The 22906-nt window shown below is 42.9% G+C and overlaps 2 protein-coding genes across 3 annotated transcripts; one reads left to right on the forward strand and one right to left on the reverse strand.

Annotated features, from left to right (window-relative positions):
* The first annotated feature begins 2851 nt into the window (after positions 1–2851).
* lim2.2 (lens intrinsic membrane protein 2.2) lies at positions 2852–4396 on the forward strand. The gene is made up of 4 exons (XM_076087658.1): positions 2852–3029; positions 3650–3790; positions 4067–4201; positions 4326–4396. Exons 1-4 carry the CDS (start codon positions 2852–2854, stop codon positions 4394–4396), a joined length of 525 nt encoding a protein of 174 aa, XP_075943773.1.
* A 1131-nt stretch (positions 4397–5527) lies between these two features.
* LOC142946686 (GRAM domain-containing protein 2B) lies at positions 5528–21037 on the reverse strand. 2 transcript variants are annotated; one of them, XM_076088146.1, is made up of 13 exons: positions 20689–21037; positions 11765–11932; positions 11090–11156; positions 10881–10953; positions 10686–10789; positions 10493–10591; positions 10255–10326; positions 9933–10001; positions 9691–9787; positions 9297–9386; positions 8906–9011; positions 8262–8369; positions 5528–7713 (listed from the first exon to the last, which is right to left on the reverse strand). In XM_076088146.1, the coding sequence occupies exons 1-13, from the start codon at positions 20898–20900 to the stop codon at positions 7698–7700; spliced, it is 1281 nt and encodes a 426-aa protein (XP_075944261.1). In that variant the 5' UTR covers positions 20901–21037; the 3' UTR covers positions 5528–7697. The 2 variants fall into 2 exon arrangements, with proteins under 2 accessions (XP_075944261.1, XP_075944260.1); XM_076088145.1 differs by having other exon boundaries at positions 11765–11935; positions 20689–21019.
* Between the last annotated feature and the right edge of the window lie 1869 nt (positions 21038–22906).

The following is a 22906-nucleotide window of genomic DNA, read 5'->3' on the forward strand; positions in this document are numbered from 1 at the left end:
TACCAGGTTTAGTCAGAACTTGGTACAAAAAACGCCAACTTGGTGCAACATAAAGCAGTCGCTGTCTCTACAGGAAGCAGTGAGCTGGACTCTTCATGTTGTGGACAGAAGCCACGTTTGGTTATGCATATCATAATGTGCCTTTTTGTAACATTTGTAGAGATTTTTTGGGTGTGGATAGATTGAGAGATTTATTTATTTATTTGCAGCTTTATTTTGATATTTTCTCATATGTAAAATCTTGTATTTTCACTGTAATGCAGAAAATGAACACCCATAATAATAATGTGCACACCTGTGTAGATTCCCAGTGTTTCTCCTAACGTCTGTTACTATTGAAAAAGTGAGAGTAATCTGCGCTTTACACAAATAATGTTGAAAATAGAAATTCAGTGATGAGTCATTTGTGTCTCAGACCCACGATTTCATTTCAACGCTGTGTTGTAAACATGCTAAATAGATCGATTGCAACATGGGAATACGGTCGGGTCTGGAGCTTCAGAAACCTGGTTTTGTGGATCCTATCAAATGCACATTGGATGTGTAGATTCAGGTCTGGATTCAGGGTAATTCCAAAGGATGAGCACAGTAAAAGCAAAGCTTAGTGCAGTTGTAAAAGGGGATTGTGTGTGTGTGGAGAAATAACAGTAGTTGTAGTAAGAGCTCAATCACTGGTCAGCTCCTCAGACTTTAGGAGAGAGGGTATGCAATCGTTATCCCACAAAATAAAAGATTATTAATAAAAGAAAGATACAAAATGATCAAAGAAGTTAGAAGGCTGAAGTCAAGACAATGGTTATAAGGCACTTTAAAGATAGGAATGCTGCTGGACTGCACAATGTGAAGGGAAAACTGTAGTCACATCTTTAACTTATACAAATAAGGCTCTGATTTTATCTTCACTTTTACAGAGCAGCTATGCAGACACCTGAGAGAGAGAGAGGAGGGTGTTATGCATCATGTTTCACATTATCTGTAGCTCACAATGGCATGCTGAGTGTCGTTTGAAACCTGTGCTGTTTTAAACAATGTTTGTGCACACAAATGTGTAATGATGGAACTGCCAAGGGGTCATTGGGGTTCAATCTGTTAAAAAAAAAATAAAATGGTGGCTGTCCAATACCTCATGTTGTTGCTTTTGAATGAATGGAGCTGTCAGTTAACTGATGGAATAAAGTGACAAAGTGTCATCACACTGCTCGCTGTTATGATAAATATGATTCGTTTTTTTTTTTAATTCCCTGACATATGTCGGGCGCACCGCACATATTTGTCCTCTAGGTCGTTGCCTATGTGTTGGGTATGCATCGGACTACTGACGCCTGTCCTGCACACTCCCATCACTAGCATGGCTAAACTGTACGGCTTGGGACATGCTCATGGCATTTTGGCAGAAACAAAGTATGATAAGCTACATGAGAAATAAATTGAAGATGGGAAGAATAAAAACGAAGTCATGCAGGACACAAAGAGATAGAAAAAGTGCAAGAGGTTAGAGAGAAAGGGGGGTGATAGAGGTAATTGCAGAGAAGAGTGCAAGCAGGGATTTAGCATCACTCACATGCTGCGCTGGATCATTCCCTTTTGTTAGACGGACAATGAGAGCTAGGGGTACCGGGCTTAAAAAGGATACGCACACTGTCACAGCCAGCAACCCTGGAGAGACACCAGCCAACCCAGAGGTACCAGAGAAACAAACGTGGACTTACACAGAACCTGTTTTTATTCTGCTTCCAGGAAGATTCGACTTCCTTTGAGGGTCTAAAAGGCAAATCAACAAACAAGAACTTGCTTCTTTGGAGAACAAGCGGAACCACGAAGAAGAGATGAAGTTCGGAGACCTTTATCTAGGGAACAGATCTTTACAGCTAACAGACTGGGCTTGGGACCCTGGTGTTTGGCAATGTTGTTGTTTATGTCATGCTACATGAACACACACATTTGGGAGTCAGATGTATCGGTCTAATTAGGATGTGATTTTGGAATTTAGGGGTTTTCAAGAGCTGCGTGGCTGTTGAGAATCAGTGGATGAAACCATTGCTTTGCTGGCTGTGTGACAGAGAGCGACACTGCTGACGGGTCAGTTGCTCAGTATTGGAAGATTAGTTTGATAGAGGGGCATTAGCCTTGAACAATAGCTCTGAACTGCCTGATAGGCAAGCTTATTGTAACACAGCGGTTTGGGTCTAGTGCTTCGCTGGCTGTGACTGATTTGACAGCGTCACCAAAGAAGGACTCATCCTCTCGTCTAATGTGCAGCAGGCGTGTATGATTGAAAATGTTCACGTCAAATCTCTGGCTTTTATATAATATGAAAAATGCTTAATAAGGACCATCTGGTAATTCCTAAACCAGAAAAGTGACTCTGGCTATTGTTTTAAAACTGTTTTAAAGGGTAGGAACTGGTTTCATCTTGGACATTTTGTTTTGTTAGTGTGATCAGTCTCCTCTGAAACTACAGTGGGCACTTAAACACGCTTAGACATCGCTCAGATAGTAGAGGAGATGCAGCAAGTTGGCAGCAGGTCAGTGGAAGTATCCTGGACACCTCCCGTAACCAACGTTGCAGCACATCCAGGACACTTAAGTTCTGCTCTGACTTACAACTAAAGGGCTTGATTTGCATCAGGGCGGATAGGAGAGAGGATAGTCCACTGGAATGTAGAACTGGCAAGGAAACTTGAGTGAACATTGATAATAATGTGTAATGGCTATTTTTGGCTTCCAGGGCATCAATGAGTAAATCGTCGAGTACGAGGTCTAAATGATGCACGATGTCTCACCCTGTCCTCTCCTCCCTGAACAGTCGCTGCATGTTTAGGAGGACAGCGCTTCCCCTGGCTTCTATAAGATGCTGTACACTTTAGCGGGAGGGGGCACACTCTGCGGTGTGGCTGCCCTGGTGCTTCTCATTGTTTCTACGGCTACGGACTTCTGGATGCAGTACCGATACTCGGGCAGCTCAGCTAATCAGGGGCTTTGGAGGTTCTGCATCAACCACAAATGTCATGCCCACACCATAACTGTAGGTGAGTACTTCTGAAGTGGCATTTGGACCAACTGCGTGTTTCTGGGGAAATTACTCGGAATGTGAACAAATCACAATCATCATGACAGCACATTTATCTGATACAATCTAGTGTCCTGTTGATCAATTAGACAGTAAATGTGAAAGCAAATGATATCCGATGCACTGACAGCATAGACAATTATTGATCAAAGATCAATATCATGCTGATCTGTCCAGAAAACGACCTAAAATGTCTGTAGATTTACTATGACATGAATTAGGTTGTCTAAAGACATGGCGACCTCATTCTTTACTGATGGAAAGATCACTTACTTCAATCGTGCCAAAGGTGTTTGAAAAATAGAGAAAAAAGAGAAGAGGAGCCGGTTGAAGGAAGACGAGAATTCGCCATAAATATGAAGAAACACATTCAAATAGTCTAAAAAAGATCCAACTGCATATAGTAGCCTATAGGCCCTGTACTGCAGATGAAAGTCTGCATTGTGAGTGTGAAATAAGCTCACACTGGCAAAATGACAACTTGACATTACACATCAAAATGTCATGGCATTCAAGCTTAAACAGCAGTATTTTAAGTATCTGTTGATGTGACTGCGGTCCTGTCCTCCTTGTGTCCAGCCTTCTGGGACGCCACGCGGGCCTTCATGTTACTGGCGGTGCTGAGCTGCTTCGCCGGCGTGGTGCTCGGCCTGACCGCCTTCACCAACGGCACCAAGAACAAGAGGGTCCGTACAGGCGGCATCGCCCTGGTCCTGTCAGGTAACACTCACAATAAGCAGGTTCAATCAACTCATAACCCGGATGCACTTCTTCAAAGCAATGGGATTATACGATTGCAGAGTCATTTTAGTGAAATCAACAGTCAGTCAAAAAAAAAGGTTGCCGTTTTCCTTACATCAGACTCGTCTGTCAGACCTTTTTTCACTTTAAATGGTTTAGATGACGGGTTATATAGGTTGGAGTTCCTTTCCTGTGTCTGGTTTGCTTATATTCATGCTTTACTTTTTATAATGTCCTCTCACCCTTCACTCTCAGGTTTTCTTGCTCTGCTGGCTTTGGCCATTTACACCGGTGTGACTGTCACTTTCTTTGGCAAGCGCTTCTTGGACTGGCGCTTTTCGTGGTCCTACATCATCGGCTGGGTGGCCATCATTTTGGCTTTTGCTGCAGGTATTTACTAAATTTTGCGACAAAAATGTTTATTGTGAGTAAACCGTGGGGGACTGAAGTCTTGGCATCCTTGATGAGAGTATCCAAAGGTGTGCATTGCAATATTTGGGCATTTTTCTTTCAGGTGTGTTTCAGCTCTGTGCTTACCAGCGGACCGCTGCAGAACCGGCTCCTTCAAATAACCCGGACGGCTGAACAAGATGCCGATTGGCTCTACGACTGTTGCATAGGACGTCCCTGCTGCGTTTGAGTACCTAGAATGGAATAAATAGAAATCATAAACTCCTATGTGGTTTCACTGAAAAGCTGATTCACTGACACTATTTTATGTTGACATAAAAAAAAACGTACCTTTTTAAGGGATAATTGGCAGATCCCCTAATTTAACACCATACAGACGAGCAAACATTCAAACACCATATTCCTAATATCAAGGACCACTTGACCCAGAAAAATATAATTTGTTAAGTCACTGATTATTTTGATGTTATTTAAAAACTTGTTTTAATGTCTCGAGGTTTGGACAAAATGAAAAGTGAGAAACGCTTAATCATACTACTACTTTTAATTCCACTAAATTAAATGACATGTATATGTATAACAAGGACTTCCTTTGACATTCCTTGGGTGGTGTGTGCCACTAATCAGAATTAAAATGCACATTCCAAACGTAGCGTCGTTATTTAACTGACGTGTGTGTGTGTATAACAGCTTCTCCACTAGATGGCGGTCTTACGCCTCTAAACACCACAGCTGACGTCAGGCCTGTGTCACAAAGGTTTTTAAAGACACAATCCATTCTTCAGCGTAATGAAACGGCACAGTTAACAGGAGATAAATGGTTCGGCCCCTCTGGGGGAGTCTCGGTCATTCACAGCATATAAGGAAACGGGACGAGCTGCAGACTGCTTGAAGATGTAGATTTCTTCAGCGCAGAACTGAAGAATCTTATAGAAGACAAATGTATTTGGGAAACCTAAAGGCAGATGTATTAGACTTTGTACTTCTAAATTAATATAAATTTATTTTTACAGTTTTAAGAATGATAAAATATCAAAAGCAAGAGAGTATAAATTAGTATTAAGTGTTCACAGTTGAGTTTAAATGACTCAAAACTAACAAGTTTCCGTCAAACCACAAAACATCTGCACTGCAAACACTTTGCAGCAACTGTCAAAGACCACGTTACTTTCTGTTTCAGTATTACCAAACGGAAAAATAGCAATGGAGTTAAGTGTTATGTGAATGTTTTCTATTTACCGGTGCCTCTCCCAACAACGTCACGTGATCCAAGTTAATTTTCCATTCACAAAACACAACAGGTCATTCACTTCGCAATACTCGATTTATTTTGAATAGCAAAGTCATCTCACAGAGACTACTTTGAATTTTGAATTACACAGAACGCAAATAAATATATTTATAGGACCATTCGAATTAAAGACATGAACAATTGATAGAAAATTATTTACAACACTTTGAATAGTGCAAAAAACCCACATAAATGCTGCCCTCATCATGGAGCTTCTTGCATCCAGGACAGTGGACGTGTGTGTGCTGCCCCCTTGTGGGGGATCATAACAACTGACAGTACAGTATATGGCATGTTAACAAAAACCTCAGCTGAATATAAGAATGACTCTACAGACGGGATGGAGCAAAAGTAAACATATCGCTACACATCGTCGAGAACAGCTTCCACAACAAGGGTGATGTTAAATCATGGAGATGCAGCGTGGATACGCGTGGTCGGGTTAGTTTAAAAACAGTGATAAGAGGGAGGAAAAAAAAAAGCATTCTGAGAAGCTGAACGGATAAAGTCAAGTGAATCTCAAAGACAAGTAGTGTTCTTTTTCAAAAAGGTACATTTGAGAAATCACCAAAGCCAAAGCCGTATGAAATGTGAACCCCATCACAAGCACTTTGAAATTGACAAAAGGGAAAAGATGACGACCTAAGAACCGTGTGGCGGGTAGTGCCCACCACCCCTGAGTGAAAACAGTTTTAAAAAAAGGTCTTAGCACCGTCAGATACCACACAACGCCAGCTTTGCCATTTTTCTTTTCAATCCCGAACACAACGCCTCGGACTGTGACACATTTTTTAAAGTGCACTCGCTCGATTGAGCCGTTGCTTTCACTCAACTTCTTTTTTTTTTTTCTTAAACAATTTCTTCCCCACTAAACATCAAGCCCCATTTTTTTTTTAAAACAGCACACAAAAGATAAATTACATTTTTTGCCATGCATAACAATTTGTTGCATATTGAAATTTCTCCTTTTGCTTGTTGAAAACTTGGACCTTACAGCAAGGGGGTGGATGCAAAATCTCCTCTTCTGGAGCGAGAATGTGCACACACACAGTATCAGTCAAGTGTCGGTATTGCAGACACATGCATGAACATTAGAAATACATCGTTTGTGCTACTTTAAATAACCTGAAAATTCTAGAATTGCCATTTGGTCTTCAAGAGGCCCGTCGAAGAGACAGAGAGGTTTGTACGTTTAAACACAACTTGGCCCGACTGACGGACAGTACAGTACAGATTTTAAGTCTACTCTTGAAGACCAAAGCCGTAGAACAGTACACAAAAACATACCGATGCCTCAGACAACCTCCTCGTGTCCTGTTGGATTAAATATTTGTGCATTGATTATGCATTCATCCGCAGTTCAGGCTGCAGGGGGGGGGGACAACCTCTGATCAATGATCATTAAATTGTTTTAAATCATGCCAAAGACGAGGAAAGTGATACTGCGATCGCCGCTGATTGGAGAAAGAGAGAACGGATGAGAGCATCAGGAGAGCATCGAGCCTCCACAGGACGATCTGCATTTGAGGTTTCAGCGATCAGCATTTCAAGACAGGAACCAATCAGAGAGAAGTACTCAACACAACTGAAGGGACAGAGACGGATGCATCGAGCTGATTAATTGACAGGTAGGTAGAAAATCATCTTTAAAATCATCTCCGTGCACTCATGCAAAAGACGTGCACTGTGGTGCATCTTTGGTTATGCATAGCGCTACGTCTCTGGTGTCGAGGTGCAATAAATAAGTACGACAGCAGGCCGGTGCTGATCGGTAGAGCCCTGTTCAGACTGCACGCACAGGCAGAGGAGTCTGTGTGAAGGATGATGTGGAACATAAACTTCAGATGCGGAACAGTTTCTGTCAAGAAAAGCGCCCGTCAACTTGGTTAAGCGTGGCACATTGCTGAAGTTAGAGCCGTTCGGCTTTTGGTTTTGAACTTCAGACGCGCTGCAACCGGGCAGTGCGTCTGTGCGCTTTTTGGCACGTCGTGGCATGTGCGTTTGTCTACTGCACGAGGAGGAGGTGTAGCCCTTCGAGTTAACAGGTAGTCTCTGAAATTGCACAGGTCGGCCATTGTTCCTGTCGCCAGCAGCACAGCCTCGAGTACATTAAATTCCTCCCGGCTGCGTTCTGCTGGAAGAGGTCGAAATAATCCTCCAAGTCTCTCCCTCGGTCGCTGAGTGTTATGTGTCCTGGTACCTGTGAAGAGACGAGAGGGAACCAGTTGAGAGCGGCGTATCAAAAGCAAACTAAACACACCCAGCTATACCCAATGATTTCGTTACTGAGCAACAAGGCTCCGCCTATTACAGGAATCTATCTGCCCCGAGAGAATAAAGCCAATTACACAACAAAGCAAACATCCGATTAAAAAAAAAAAAAAGAGGGGAATACCAATGTTAGATATGCTCTGCAAACATATCCAACATTACAACAGAATGGTTCCTAATTCTTTAGTCTCATTACTTCTTTAGAGATTAGTTTGTCGCAGGCAATAAATTAATATTGGAGAAAGAAGTCAGTCTTTTGTTTTTCATGGTATTCTAGTAAATACACAACACTGACCACCAATTGAGGATTTTCTGGGCACAAAAAAAAGGCAGACTTTACTCAATTTGTCTTTAAAAACATTGTGTAGTTGTGAGGCAGAACTTCTGTGCTGGGTAGAAGTAAACTGCTCACTTCAACGTTTCCATCTTTTTGGCCACCCTCTAAGGCTTGCTGTTATTCAGAGAAGGCCTTCTCACCCGCTCTGTAAAGGGAACTCAGACAGCGCTCCCAGCGATGTCAGCTGCTCCTCCAGGGCCACGATGCGTAAACCGATGTAACCGGACGACAGCAGCAGCAGCACCACCCTGTAACCGACAAAAAAAAAACAAACATGAGTCACCTTTACTGTCTTTTTCCTGCAGACGTATTCGCCGTGATAAAGTTCAATAATATTGGCTTATTGCAGGTACATAGAGAACCAACAATAGCCAAACACTTCATTAAACACTTTATGAGTATGGTCCTTTCAGAAGGTATTAAAAAGGATGTCACTCTATGACTTTACAGCACAGCCAATAAACACGAGAGCGTACAAACATCAGACGGGAGGCTTACTTATTTAAGCAGGCGGGGAAGAATCTTAGGCATAATTAATGGGTTCAAATGTAGTTTATGGGACTGCTGTGTGTTGGTGTTGGTTTGCAAAAACTAATCCAAAAGTTGTCAGGCTTAGATTTACTGGAATCCTACAAGATGACCTAGTTTGTTACTGACACAACAGGTTTCTTAGCCTTTCCTTTAAGGAGAGCGACGAGCAGATGAAAACGATCACGAAGGACGATAAGGCATTGGATTAAAGGAAGAAGAGGGGAACTTGCTATAGAGAGGAAGTGCTACTCACAAAATCAAGTAAATAAAGAGGAGAGTGTTGAGGGTGCTGGACTCTCTCTGAACCAGCAGGGACTTGGCCTTTTCGGTCACATTCCAAACCCACGATCCACATGAACCTGGAGAAGGAAATGCAGCATGAATATCAACATTCTCGTGTTGGCAGGTTGTAGCTTACGACTGCACGTGTGTGTCTATGCACATTTTGTAGATTCAAACATAAACATCTTCCAACAAACACTTCAAACACAAGCCACGTTTTATGGCAGAGCCTAAAAAGGACAGTCTAGTCTACCAGACACTTTCACTGATAGGCTAGTTGATTTATCAGAGTTTTCCAGGACTCAGCAAGAAGCTAGTATTAAATTGCAGTGTGTGTGTGTGTGTGTGTGTGTGTGTCTTACCCGATACTGACAGCTCCTCAAAGGATGAGCTATCACTCTGCTGCATGTGTAGGCTCCTGAAAGTCGGGTCATTCCCATCAGGCACTGCCTCTGAAGAAGAGAGAGAGGGGAAAAATAGAATCAGCGATAGGCGGCTATCAGACCTTGGACTTTGCACGTCAACGGGCTTGAACAGACATGACAATGAGAGATAACGGCACCGAAAAAACAAACAAAAAACAAACGTTTTGAATCCAGCGGATGTGCTTTCCAAAAGGATTCTTGCAGACACTTCAATGCACCGTGGGTTACTTGGACATGTTTGGATGTTCTCAATCGTACAAGAGGATTGTAGGTACAGGTAACATTTTATTATTTAGGTTTGGCATGTACACATGATGTTGAGGCCTCTCACCTCTGTGTGGTCTGTGCAGAGGCTGGTCCTGTACAGATTGGGTCTCGGAGCCATCGAAGTGGTAGAAGCTGTCGTCCAGACTGGACTGGCTGGAGGTCTGTTGAGATGAGCGAGAAACACACATATCCACATTCAGTGCTAATAAAAAGGACAATATGTGGTCAGAGAAAAATGTTGCATTTGCCCGCTATGAAGAGAACGTGGATACATTGTTTTTATTTTATTGTGAAAAGGTCTCTTACCACAAGTTTGATCTTATCAAAGCTGTTCTCAGCTGAGGAGAAGATGGGGCTGCTGTTTGTGCTGCCATCCTGTAACACAGAGAGGTTTCCATTGGATTTGTGAAAAGCAACTTTCATTTTGATAGTTTCATCATCATAATATAAATAAACTAAATGTTTAGAGCTATGCAACAAGGTTACAATAGCAGGGATGCTACCCTCTTCCCACTCTAAAACACTATACATTTCCACAACTACATCATTGACTGAATATGAGCAAATGTACATTTATAAAATCACATGAACCAGTGCAGAACTTCTGAAGATCTAAAAAGCAACTCACCTCTAGTTGAGGAGATACGGATTGCAGCAGCTGATAACATGACTCTCTGTTACGCAGCGACACAAACAGGAACTAAACAACGAGAGGGAGAATAAAAGAAGGAATATTAGTCATCTGAACCATCAAATACGCAGTCATTGAATAGATTACATACATTGGACTTTGAACATCTCTACTTATTAATAGACTGTATGGCCATCAGAAGAAGGCTGTGTGGGGCAGAAGGTGAGAAACTGACCTTGTCTCCCTCTGTGGTGCGAATGGACAAGGCGTTGGGTACTAGTAAAGCCGTGTTCTGCTTCTTCACGATGTGGATGCAGGAAACTGGAATAACAACCTGGAAGAGCCCACAACCACAAACGGAAAATGTTAGGAAAAGTGCAACAATGTGGGGAAATATCACAACAACAAAGGGAAGAGCGTCAGCCTACCCTAGTGTCCTTTAGCAGAACCGAGGAGTAGAAACAGGCATGGGTGTCGGTGATGTACAGTCGACCGTGGTAGGGCACTTCCTTCTGCAGGGCACAGATGTATGCTGGGAGAGGAGAGGAGCACACACACACCTTTAGTTTTATGTGGTTCAGTCATTCAGTCGTGCATTCTCTCTTTCCTTTGGGTTTACCTACCGTGTATCAAGTCTTCACTCGTAGGAATATCTGGAAATAACTTGTGGAATGTCTTGTTGTGCTTTATGAAACTCTAAAAAAGAGAGAGACGAGAAAAAAGAAAATGAAGCAGAAATCTTTCAACGAATGCACTGGTCCTAAAAGAACCACAAAAGCCTGTACTTCCACCTGACAAGTATAAACATCTATTTCTTCAAATGTGTACTTACACTTTGTGATCCGGTGCCGTCCGTCCTCTCAAAGCCTCGGATGTTGTCGTCATCGAACGTCTGCGACCTGCGGAGACAACGATCACAGCCGTCACTTTACTAGAGACGCTGCACGACTCCCTGACACCTCAAGGTTTTTTGGCAGCGTCAAATAAATATTTGATAATAAAATAATTTGATCTATGGTTAGTGTTGATGTTCCTCAATCCAAAAATGATACGTGTTGAAAGTGGCTGGGTAGTTACACAGTCACAGAGGCAGCAGTGGGGATGAATACCAACAAATATCATAAATCTACCTCAAACATGAACCATGTGAGGAGCCGCTCACACAGTCATGAGTGTGTCACAGCTGAACACCAGTTGGTCTTGTGATACGTGTTCAGAGTAGCCGTGTCTCCACTACGACCAACGTGTGATTTACTGCACTTCTAGATTGAGAAATGGTATTCTACCCACATCCGATTCACTACTTATATTTCAGTTTCAAGATCTAAACGTGGCCCGTCAGAATGTAGATCTGTTTCTATGAAAGTGGTCCATGATTATCTGTAAAATGCTGAGTTTGGCCCCTCTGTGTGTGCTTGTTCAGGATTATATTCAACAGTTTTAACACATTTAAAGTTGGGTTGTTTCTGGTATTTTGTATCATTTATTATTTTCCCGTCAGTCCTACCTGATGGCTTCTTGTCTGGTGAGGGTTTTGTGCTGTTGCTCGAGCAGAGCAGCCTCCAAACTCAAGGCCTTCCTGGTCTCCGCCTTCCTGATGCTGCTGTTGCCCGGGCTGCTCCGGCTTTTCTTCACTTTGGCTGGCAGCCCGCCACCACTGCTCTCTACCGGGTAGCTGCTGGATATGGGGGGGAGAGAAAAAGGCATTCAAGACATTGTTTGACAGTAATTTTAAAGTGCACATACAATGAGCATGCGGAATTTCTCTTGCAAGGTTATTGCAAAACAGACCACGATTACTGGCAATTTCACAATTTCACTACTATGTGAAAAAACAACCCCACTGCCAAAAAATTCCCCTCTGTAGAAACGTTCATTCAGAAAATAAGTTATTTCACAGCAAGCTAAAAACTGAAACACAGATAGTAAACAAAAGACCTGAATGATGAGAACATATTAAACATGAAACCGGAGGAAGTCAGTGTGGGAAATCAACAACATTCACCACCGGAAAAATAAATCTATAAATGACTCTTGTGCAAAGATGCCCGGCACAATTTACTGCACAGTCATCATCTATCAGCAAAGATTAGCAGAGTTAAACACTCTGAACTTCAACAGCACGCATCAGGCTTTACCTTGCCGTGAGTTTGGGTTACTTATCAATCATTGTTTTCAGATCTTAATAGCTAAAAAAATTCCACTCTACTTAAATGAAAGGCTGTGTGATGACTGGACTGACATCCAGCAGACCTCGCGTTTATCTTTATGATGTGCTGGGAAAGTTTTATTGATACGCTTTGCGTCAGTGCTCCGCTTGTGGCTGTGCGATTCCACCTCCTCGCTGCTTTACAAGCCGATCAAGGTAGACTCATGCTCTAAAAGTGACAAGTCGCTGCACATATACCATTTCAAAAAAAAAAAAAATAATAAACTGTGTTGTAAAAAGGAAGGTTGCCAGGTTTACTACAGCCAGTGTGCTCTTAAAAAGACCACGGCCTGTCCTTGACCCGGAACAAACGAGCCAAAAATTCATTAAAAAGACCAACGAGCTGAAATCTTATGACACAAATACAATGCAGCTCAAATATGAGGCTACACAAGCCTAAGCCCCATCTCAGCAAAAAAAAACAACCCTCAACTACTAAAGACAGACAACAACAAAGAACAGCTTACCTGGTGAATCGCTTTGATGAACGGAAACTCATGTACCTACTGACGGTCGGCATTTCCTTTTCTTACAGGAAGAAATGAACTCAAAACAATCGAGTATCTCCAAGCTGTACAGACTGGCTTCACACCATCAAAGTGGAGACGTTACTAAATAAAAGACTAAGATTACAAAAACACTTCTACAAAAAAGATCTTTTACAGTTCTCTTTAGGTTTTGAATGATCCAAGATGAGTTGCTGACCTCGTTAAGTCAAGATCTTTCGCCGCATCCTGCCAGAAAACCACCACTGTATTTCAGTGTGCTGGTAAGAGGAAGCCACTTTGTGTTAAGAATGGTGTGACACTCCGTAGGCTGACGTCAAACTCAGCCACTCCCCCAGAGTTAGACAAGCATGAGTGTGTATACACAATCTCTCACGCACACTCAATCTCTCCATCTCTCACGCACACACACACGCACACGCACGCACACACACGCACACACGCACACACGCGCACACACGCGCACACACGCACACACACACACACGTTTAAGGAATGAAATATTCCACTGACAAAAAACATCAAATCCTGTCATGTTGGGATTTGTTCTGGTGGGGCAAAGACGGCTCAGGGACTTTTTAAAAACTTGAAAATTCTTGTGAGGTGCTTAGACTGGCCCAATGTAGGAGTGGTGCATTATACGCGTGCCCGAAGGCAACGAATGCAATACCACGGAGACGGCACAACCTCAAGTCTACCCTACATGAACTCCGGGGGATTAGAACAACTGGCAGCATATTGATGAAATACACATTACTCAGTGCATATAGGGCGTTGCACTGCTGCAAAAAACAATTTCTGCACCGAGTCACCTGAGTAACTGGAGGAGAGGTAAACATGAAACGATGGGCTACTCTGCAATAATAAGTCTTTACCGACCATCAAAGTGTGACCAGCAACACTTCCTCACATCAGTACAAAAAGAGCTTTCGCCATTCAAGAGATGTTTCCCTGTGTAGTGGAATCTATTTACATCTTTAAGAGTCATTAAAGCTCAATAAGCCAGTCATTAACCATGCTAAGTTAAAAGCCTTTGTGGGAGGCTAATTGTAGCTGTAGGTTTCTCTACTCCAGAGACTAAAGAGAGGTAAACAACACTTTCTCAGGTATCCTTTATTCTAAAATATAAATACATAAAAACTAAACTTTGGGGCAAGTAAACTGCTGAAGTGTGTAGATGCTGGTGGTTGGATGAAGTCAACACACTGTGAGAACAACTTCATAATCAGTGCTGACCACATGTTAGTCTGTGAGCCATTTCCACTAGGCAGGGGGTTAAAGTGGCAGGGCAATATAGGCCGTATTTAAAGACTGTTGACTTTCTCAACTACTTCCTCTCTTTACTCAGGACTAACCAGAAGCATTAACACGGTCACGTTGAAGCCGCTACCTGTAACACTCAGGCAGCCACCAGCACTCCTCGCTTCTTGCAGTAGGATGTGCTTTATAAAAACTTTAAGTGTTGAAGGCCAAAGCAATCAAAAGGTTAACAGGTGTGTGACAAGAACCGTGTTATCGCTAAAAAGGTTACAACATGAGAAAACTAAATGAAACATATTATGAAATGAATGATTTACTCTATAAAAGTTTCTTAAGAACTGCTTTGTGTTTACAAAGCAGGAGGTGGACTACCTGAAATGGGTTGGTAACTGCCAGACAAAAGGCCTTGACCTCTGACCTACTTCCTTGTCGGAGCGCTACATCACACCACCTGACGCAATCAATGTCGGGCAAAGTTGCACTGCCACGCTTGACATTTCAAATCATATCAAATTATCAGCAGCAGCGGATTAGAAAGTTGCATGCGCGAGGTTACGGGAGCATATGAATCAGGACTCGCTTCAGAGTACAACTTGTCTCACATGACGACACGTTCTGTGAAGTACAGATTACTGACACTTTGATACGTTTCTTTATCTGCATTTGCTCTGGTGTCAATTTAAAACATGAGACATGGCACTCTTTCACAGTCACATTCTCCTGGATTTACAGAGGATCACATGTTTCAGGTACAAAGGCTGTTGATCCCCAGTTTCTGTACGACTCCATGACAGAAGTCCACAAAAAAAAGTTTTAAAAATTGTTCCCACAGGCAGGTGAAAAAACAAAAATAGGGAGAAATGATAGCTAAACAATAAGACTACATGTACTCAATTAGGGCTGGGCGGTATGACCAAAAATGCATATCACGGTATTTTGTAAGATTCTGGCGGTTTCACGGTATATTTTTTTTCCGCGTTAAAGCATTAATTAATTAACGCCGAAAAGAACCTGCCGGTCAACCGGCCAGCGAGCGGTGAACAGCTGTTTGTGTGGCGTGTCTTCCGTTCGGTCACTTCCTGTTTCCTTCACATACATTCCCCTGGGTCCTAAGTCCCTCCATGTACAGCTTCTTATCACCCTGTATGTACCAACGTACATTTATAACAAATACCACACATATTACACGGTAATCAGCGTTGCATACGTGTCTGACCAAAGTACCTTTTGTTGTTTAGTCTTTGTTCATCCTGCATCGCTCTTTTCTGTTCTTAATGTAACGTTACTGGCGCGACAGAGCCTCTCCCAGCTGTTAGCAGACTGTTGTTAGCGAGCTATACCCAGCATGCAGTTCGGCAGGGAAATTTTATAAATGTACAATTATTTGTGTCACAAACTGTTGTGTCGTGGGGTTTTGCCCTGTTAAAGAGCGTTAGTTGTGGGTTGTTAATTGTTATTATAAAGTTATGACCATGACTAGGGTTCCCTAAATACACTTAAGACAACTAGCTCCGACCGCAGCGCTCTCAGCGGCGAACAATATATTTTGCTGCCTGTTGAAGAGCGACAGATGTTGCCTCGGCTGTGCACCGGTATGACTGTATATGAAAAATTCATATCGTACTGGAAATTAAAACCGGTATACCGGTTCAACCGGTATACCGCCCAGCCCTATATTCAATATTGCTCAAGTCAGTCCTTCCTCATCTGAGACGGTTTGAGAAGTACTGGCTGAGATTAAAAAAAATTAAAAAAGAGGATTTGCTTTCTAGCCTTACCTTCCCAGATTCTCAGAGCAATGAAAGTCAACCACAGCGCCCTGTTGGTTCAACAAGCCTTTCCCTCTGTCCATGACCAACGGAGGTCTCTCTGCACGCGCTCCCTCGATCTCTAAAAAGCTTGTAACAGTCACCGGACAAGGCAGCCAAACGAGTACGGCAGTTGTATCTTTTGCACTTGGACCCCGAGCACCGACGGCTGAATCAAAAAGGGTGTAAAGGTCTGTTTTACTGCAACGCTTTAAAGCACCACAGAGCTCAACGTGAAGATGGTTCCGGAAACACGCAGCAGGACAGAAAACGAGAAGGAGGGGTGAAAAGAGTAAAAAGAAGAATAGACCGGGGTTCAAGCCTGAAACGCCCTCCCAGTAGATGATAGAAATACTGCCAGGTTATTCCCAACGACGACATTCAACAGCCTGTTCTCAATTACAACAGGGAGATGGCTTTAAAAGCAGCCATTGAAATGTTCATGACAATAGCCAGTTCATCCCCTTTGTGTACCATGCTACTGGGGCCAGAACACACAGGAATATTTGTGTTTGACTAGAGGGGAAAATGGGAAGAAAAGCTCAGAATACATAATGAAAATAGATTAATAAAGTAGACTACGTACTGTAGGCTTAATGCAACAGACCGTTTCATTCACAACCCTCGTGTGAGTGCCACATACTGGAGAGCCATGCAGAAGGATCGAGTACGACTGTACTGGGCAACGTCAGTCCATATTTAGCCAGCGAGCATCGCTCCTTACCTCGCCAGTCTCACTACCACCTGCCAAGTTTTCAATGTACACCTCTTGGCGTTGATCTGCAGGAGGAATGCTGAGGGACAGCTGCGTTATAAATACATGTTGGCAGAATCAAAACAGCACAGGTTCGCTCTTTTCTACAGCCATGTGGCCTCTCAAGAATTCTCCAGCCTGAAGGCGAACCTCCTGGCTTAACAGACTACACATTTGTCCCGTGTACCAACAATGTAAAGACAGTCAGTGTCGGATGGCAAGCTATCCATTGATGTAAAACCACTGTTTTATCCTTTAACTTTAGATATTCTTCCTCATCAAACTAGATCGTTAGTGTGGGAGTTGTTTAGTTTTGGAGATATCGGCCGTAGAGATATCTTCCACCTCCACAGACCGAGGTCGTCAGTTATCTTGACTAACTGCGTCATGATTTCTGTTGAGTTTCACAAATGTATGTTTTGGTGCTTTGATCACTACAAACCGAGGGCAAGTCTAATTAACTTCCTACCATACCAGTTCATCACGGTGGCATTTTAGCAGGAAGACGGTGTCCCAGGGGTCCCTTTTTGGCTCGGACCAGTTAGACAATTACTGAATACACTGAACAGATAATACATCTGCATCACAACGCTTCCTTCTTCGCTCACCTCACTCCACTGCCTGTGTACATACCCATGAGAACTCTACGTTGTGATTGTCCCTCTCCGTTTTTATCTACAGATAAGACTTGCACATTGCTTGTGAAGGGGTGCAAGGGCACGTCTCCCGATAGCCATGTTCATCTTTGCTCTAGAAAAAGCACTCATGGTGGAAATACTTAAAAACTTAAGATACTGGATTGCACAAAATAAATTCATGCAAGGCTTACACTGGCCCTTTAGTGATATAAAAACAGGGAAAGAAACTCTTTCCAATTAACGATGATATTTCGTTAATCATTTAAAAAGTTAATAACCAGAAAGTTAGGCATATTTGTTGAAATTCACTGGAAACTAGCTCGACATTCCAGTCGACAGAATAACTCCCCTGGGAGTCACGGTGCTTCCGTTTGCAGTCCCGAGATGAGCCATATGATCCCGGGAGTCCTGCTGCAGACGTCAGCTCTTCACTGAACTCGCCCGGAAGACAAAATCGCTTCTGTATAGAATGCTTTCCAACAGGCAACATTACTGGTCTAACAACAGGAGCCTCCAGGCTCACACGCTATGCTGACGGAGGTTACACTTCCACGTAATCTCTGTGAGATCACCTAAGACTTTGCAGAGTCAGATAGCGTCAGAGCACCATCTCCTGGAGAGTTGTGGATCCCTTTTTGTCATGAGAACAGCCGATTCACCCATCAACCAATCAAAACCAGCGGATCCCAAAGCAAAACAACAGATTGTTGCAGCTGGGCTTTATTGCTCCAAATGAGACAGTAAAGATGTAAAAGTAAAAAGTCAACTACGCAAACAGCATCTGAGAACCCTAATCTGTGATAATGTAGTTTGTTTTCCATTTTTTACCTACTTTGAAACTAAGAAGACGTGCCAACATTTGAAAATGAATATGTTGGACGTATAGTATGGGCGTAAGTTTCGACAGAGCAGCCAGGAAGGGAAGCAAGCTAGTGGTGATGGCGAAACAACACGCCGTCTGTGGCGCCCTGCCAGACCTCAATCCGCAGGAGAACTGTGTGTGTGCATGTGTGTGCCAAGTGGAACAGAGCGTGTCTGTGTACATGTGTTACAGAACAACTGTGCGAGTGGGAAGTCATGCGGCCTCGTGCATGCAGCAGCTCCCTCCACTTCCTCAGTGCTAACTGGACGCAGGAGACAGAGAGGGTCTTTCTTCAAGGCGGCTCAAAAATACTTTTCAACGACATCCATGCCGGATGGTGTGTTGTGGTGTTTGGAAATTGTTTAAAATAAGGTCACAAGGAGGGGGGGGGGGGGGGGGGGGGGGGGCTTAGAATTAACCTACAGTAGAATGTTGTTGCTCTCAGCTCCACAGAACAGCAGGTCGTCTGTGTGAACAGTCATATACAAAATCGACGACGTGCGCGAAAGCCACCGATTCTAAATGAGTCTCTAAAACCTGGTTCAAGCCAGCGTAAAGGCTGGAATACCATCCATCTTGGAACCTTGAAACCTCTAACTTGAGCTCTTCCTCTGCGCCTGCAGCACATCTCATAATTTAGACCCACACAAGTCTTCACTGCCCACAGCAGCAAGGAAGCTCTGTACTACGAGCATCTTCCCGGAGCCAACAGAGCGCCTGCATAGCGGCCCCACCCAGCCTATTCCAGCCAAGCAAGCTTTGCAGCAATAAGAGGCTTCCCTATTGAAACAAGGCTATTCATACGTCGCCACTGTGTGCATGGCGAACCTGTATGCAGAGACGCGAAGACGAGCTAGCAAGTAGGTGCTCGGTGTTAAAGCACGTGGTGCACTCATTTGTTCAAATACATGGCTAGTCTGGCATTTTTTTTATCTTCATAGGGGAGATTTAAGTGCAAGAACAAACTGACTGGAATATAGAGCGGATGAAATGATCGGTAGATCATACATGGTCAGAGACTTGGCTCAATGAGGTCTGACAATGCCACAACATAGTTATATATGTGCGTATTGTGGAAACGGATAATCACCATACATACCATACTGCAGACGCACCATAGCTTTGCTGATAAGCAGCAGGCCAGTGTGATTGGTGGGGCTCTTGTACTGGCTATCTATGGGGAGGGAAGCGAAAGGCAAAGCTCAGAGGCCGAAGAGCACCATCAGTGAGATGCAGGGAGCATTTATATAACACCATGTACCTCATGGGAGCTAAAAATAGTCCATTCTGGGAAAACATATACTTGCTTGTCCCATGTGTGACAAGTGTGTGTGTGTGTGCGTTTCCTTGGGGGTAACACTACTTGTGCAGGTTTAAAAGAGTGCATGATTGAATGTAGTTGTCTGCTAGGCTCGTCTGCTCTGGATCTCAACAGGGCTGGATAATAGAGGACAAAAATGTGATGACAATCTGACCCACATAGGCCTGTGAATGAAGTCAGGACTCTTAAGCGAGGAGGCACAGACGAGATTAAGAACCGACCAGATCTGGACCAAGTTCCCCTTTCTGCCAGTCTGCTATATGTGGTGCTGTTTATTTACGCTGCGTGGAATAGTTTAGTTGGCTGCTAACCTGGACACAAACAACACTTTACAGCAATAACGTGGGACAATCATTGTATTCTTGGAAATGGACCAATATGAAAAGAAACCCTAGCATTGTGTCTGTAACCACACCTCGCAGACAAGCCTCGCGTTAACATTACAATAATGGCCATCTTCAATATGCATTTTACTCTGTTATTCAAGTCTGTCTATAGGCATGCTCTACCATCGATGTCAGGTGATTGTGTCAGCGACACCTCGATCAGTTGCCAATGTTAGCAGAGTCAACAGGACGTTAAGCGAATGCTAAAACAGTGCAGATGCTCCCATATTGGTGGTGTTCATGTAACGTTACACTTGTAATGCAGAGATGCACGCAGCAGCCATATTTTAGAAATAAGGCTAACTTACAGAGTGTGTTTTAACTCAGAATCCAAAGATGAACCATTGATGTAGAGGATGCAATTGACTGTGTCACTGTACCGTTAGCTAAAGAGAATTTAAATGCCAACACATCTTCGGCGAGGCGTGTGCTAATCTGCTAGCATGATCTACTAATTAACTGAAAGACGTTGCTGGTCTCTATTTACGTACGTTACCATATTTCACATTTCTGTGTTAAATAAACACTTACATTGACATGAGGTAACACCATAGACTGTATATAAGGAGGGTAAAGCATTCAAATCGTATCGGTTGTTCTCATGAAATAAATGCTAACCGTTAGCATCCACCCCGTTGATGTTGCTCACCCGGCAGATAGCGGTTCAGCCACATTCACTGCACTCACCTCTCTTTCATGAAGTGCTTGATTTTGACGATGGCCTTCTCGTCGATCTTCCTGAGGAAGGTTTTCAATCTCTCTCTCTTGTTTTCAAGCATTCTTCCCTCAGCCAGTGGTCGCCGGTTCGTGTAGAGAAACGACGCTTCCACGCCAGACCTCCACACCGTTCTTGTTTGGCTTCTGCCTTTTTTTTTTTTTTTCTCTCCTCCTCGCTCCATCCACGGCTGATCAAGATAATGAGCCCCATATCGGACCAAGTCAGCCGTCCAATCAACGTAGCCGACGACTTGCGAAAAGTGGTCATGTCAGACCGGTTGTCCAATCAAAACGGGGTAGTTGGCTTTCACCGACCGCCCATTACCTTATATGGTAGTCATGTCGTCACCTTCTGAGACGTGAATGGAAGGGACCATATTGTTGTGTGCAGGTCCTTTTAAATAATGATTTGGGCTTATATGTAATTTCAACATGTGAACAATATATATATATATATATATATATATATATATATATGTATATATGTATATATATATATATATGTATATATGTATATACATGTTGTGGTTTAATAGTATGGTTTCATTTTATTTGTCACATGACACTCTGCTTTATCCGTCAGAGAAAATAACTACTGGTACACCAGGGTGGGGCTGCTTTATATACTGGTTTACATCTACAAACGTAAAGCTGAATTGTATTGTAAGAGGGTTAACCTATCATATGCTATATAATAATATGAATAATAACAGCGGAAAATAGCACACATGCTCATCTGAATAAGGTATAGGCCTACTGCTATTGTCAGTTATTTTTGATATTGCATTTAATCTTTTAAACCTTGATATTCCTCTAAAAAAAAGCAGTTGTAGAACAAGTAGTCAACCCCGCATAAGCTGGCAGCATCCATAAAGTTAAAAAGTGAAATTATTTCATGAATCATAATCAGCCCCAAAACGAGTGTGACGCAATCCTCTTTCTAGGGAAGTGGTCAGTGACTCCGAAGGCAAGTCAATTGCTCAGTTGATGGCTTTTTTTCTTATGCATGATACACTCAAGCTTTGTGCAGATAGCTTATGATGGGGCAAGCTCCCCCCCCCCCCCCCCCCCCCCCCCCAAACTGCAGCAACAAATGGCAAAGTCACAAGCCGATTGTACAATCAGTTAAATAAAGCTAAATCATCAGCTAAGTCACATTGCAGTCACACTGGTTGTCTGTGTGTTACTTGTGACTACCTTAAGGTTTTTTGTAAAATGTTATGTTGTGTCATAAAAATGTAATGTGCTCCAAAAGGGTGTTTTGTTAAAACAAGATTTAATATCATAAGATGGTTTGCGCTTCCTTTTTACAGCAATTACTCAAAGTGTCCTTAAGCAAGGAGTGTGACGGTTTTCTGACCCTGAACCTTGACCTCCATGTGAGACGGACTCCTCTATGAAAAATAAAATTATATAACACTGACCGTTGCTGACAAAGAAGGATATCCTGTTTTTGTAATACTTACGGTTGAAATTCAGTTGAAGTTTACAAGTTCCGATATTGGCCAACAACATTTTACAACCTATCAAGTTCTTCAAATGTGTGTACTGAATATTCATGATTTTTAACAGCAATATTTTAGGAATGACATTCTTTGGGAGATGGACTTTATTAGTCAATTTCAATAATTGTCCCAGACAAAGGTTTATGTTCATATATATATACTTTTGGATATATATTGATATTTATTTGTACATAGTCTTTACGTCAATGATACGTCACATCATGACAAATCAGTGGGTTATTGAAACAGTTGACTCTGATTAAAACACAGCTGTCAGTATTTCCCTACTGTATGGATGAAGACCTTGATCACAGATAAAAAAAGATAACCAATCATTATCAGGCGGCTGTTATGACAAATGCGTACACATCCTAGCATTGAAAGCCCTTTTGTTCTGACCAGGCAGCCCAGGCGCTGCCACGCCACCAGCAACAGAAAAGGCAATGTATTATTTGCCACATGACACAGCAAACACACCACCCACCCACCCACCCACTCACGCAGTCTGGCCTACACCAGTCAGCCCACGGTCTTCCCTTCCGTCTCCCCTGGCAGGAAACAAAGCAGATAGAGAGGAGGAAATCACGCTTCGTATGTGATGCAATACGGGGGTGTAGATGCAGCGTAGGCAATAACAGGTTTTTCGGTGTTGATTCATCAGTGAGAAAGCTGGCTGTATAATT

Source organism: Anarhichas minor, unplaced genomic scaffold, assembly GCF_050575085.1.
Source record: "Anarhichas minor isolate MPS153535 unplaced genomic scaffold, ASM5057508v1 ptg000010l, whole genome shotgun sequence".
In the NCBI taxonomy this organism is placed as follows: domain Eukaryota; kingdom Metazoa; phylum Chordata; class Actinopteri; order Perciformes; family Anarhichadidae; genus Anarhichas; species Anarhichas minor.

Bases quoted from the DNA above. Each gene is read 5' to 3' on its own strand.
- lim2.2 (XM_076087658.1), top strand. From the start codon at position 2,852: ATGCTGTACACTTTAGCGGGAGGGGGCACACTCTGCGGTGTGGCTGCC. The intron at 3,030-3,649 runs GTGAGTACTTCT...CCTTGTGTCCAG, and splicing joins TGCCCACACCATAACTGTAG to CCTTCTGGGACGCCACGCGG. The intron at 4,202-4,325 runs GTATTTACTAAA...TTTTTCTTTCAG, and splicing joins CATTTTGGCTTTTGCTGCAG to GTGTGTTTCAGCTCTGTGCT.
- LOC142946686 (XM_076088145.1), bottom strand. From the start codon at position 20,900: ATGGAGCGAGGAGGAGAGAAAAAAAAAAAAAAAGGCAGAAGCCAAACA. The intron at 10,327-10,492 runs GTCAGTTTCTCA...CTCGTTGTTTAG, and splicing joins GCACCACAGAGGGAGACAAG to TTCCTGTTTGTGTCGCTGCG. The intron at 9,387-9,690 runs GTGAGAGGCCTC...TCTCTTCTTCAG, and splicing joins TCTGCACAGACCACACAGAG to AGGCAGTGCCTGATGGGAAT.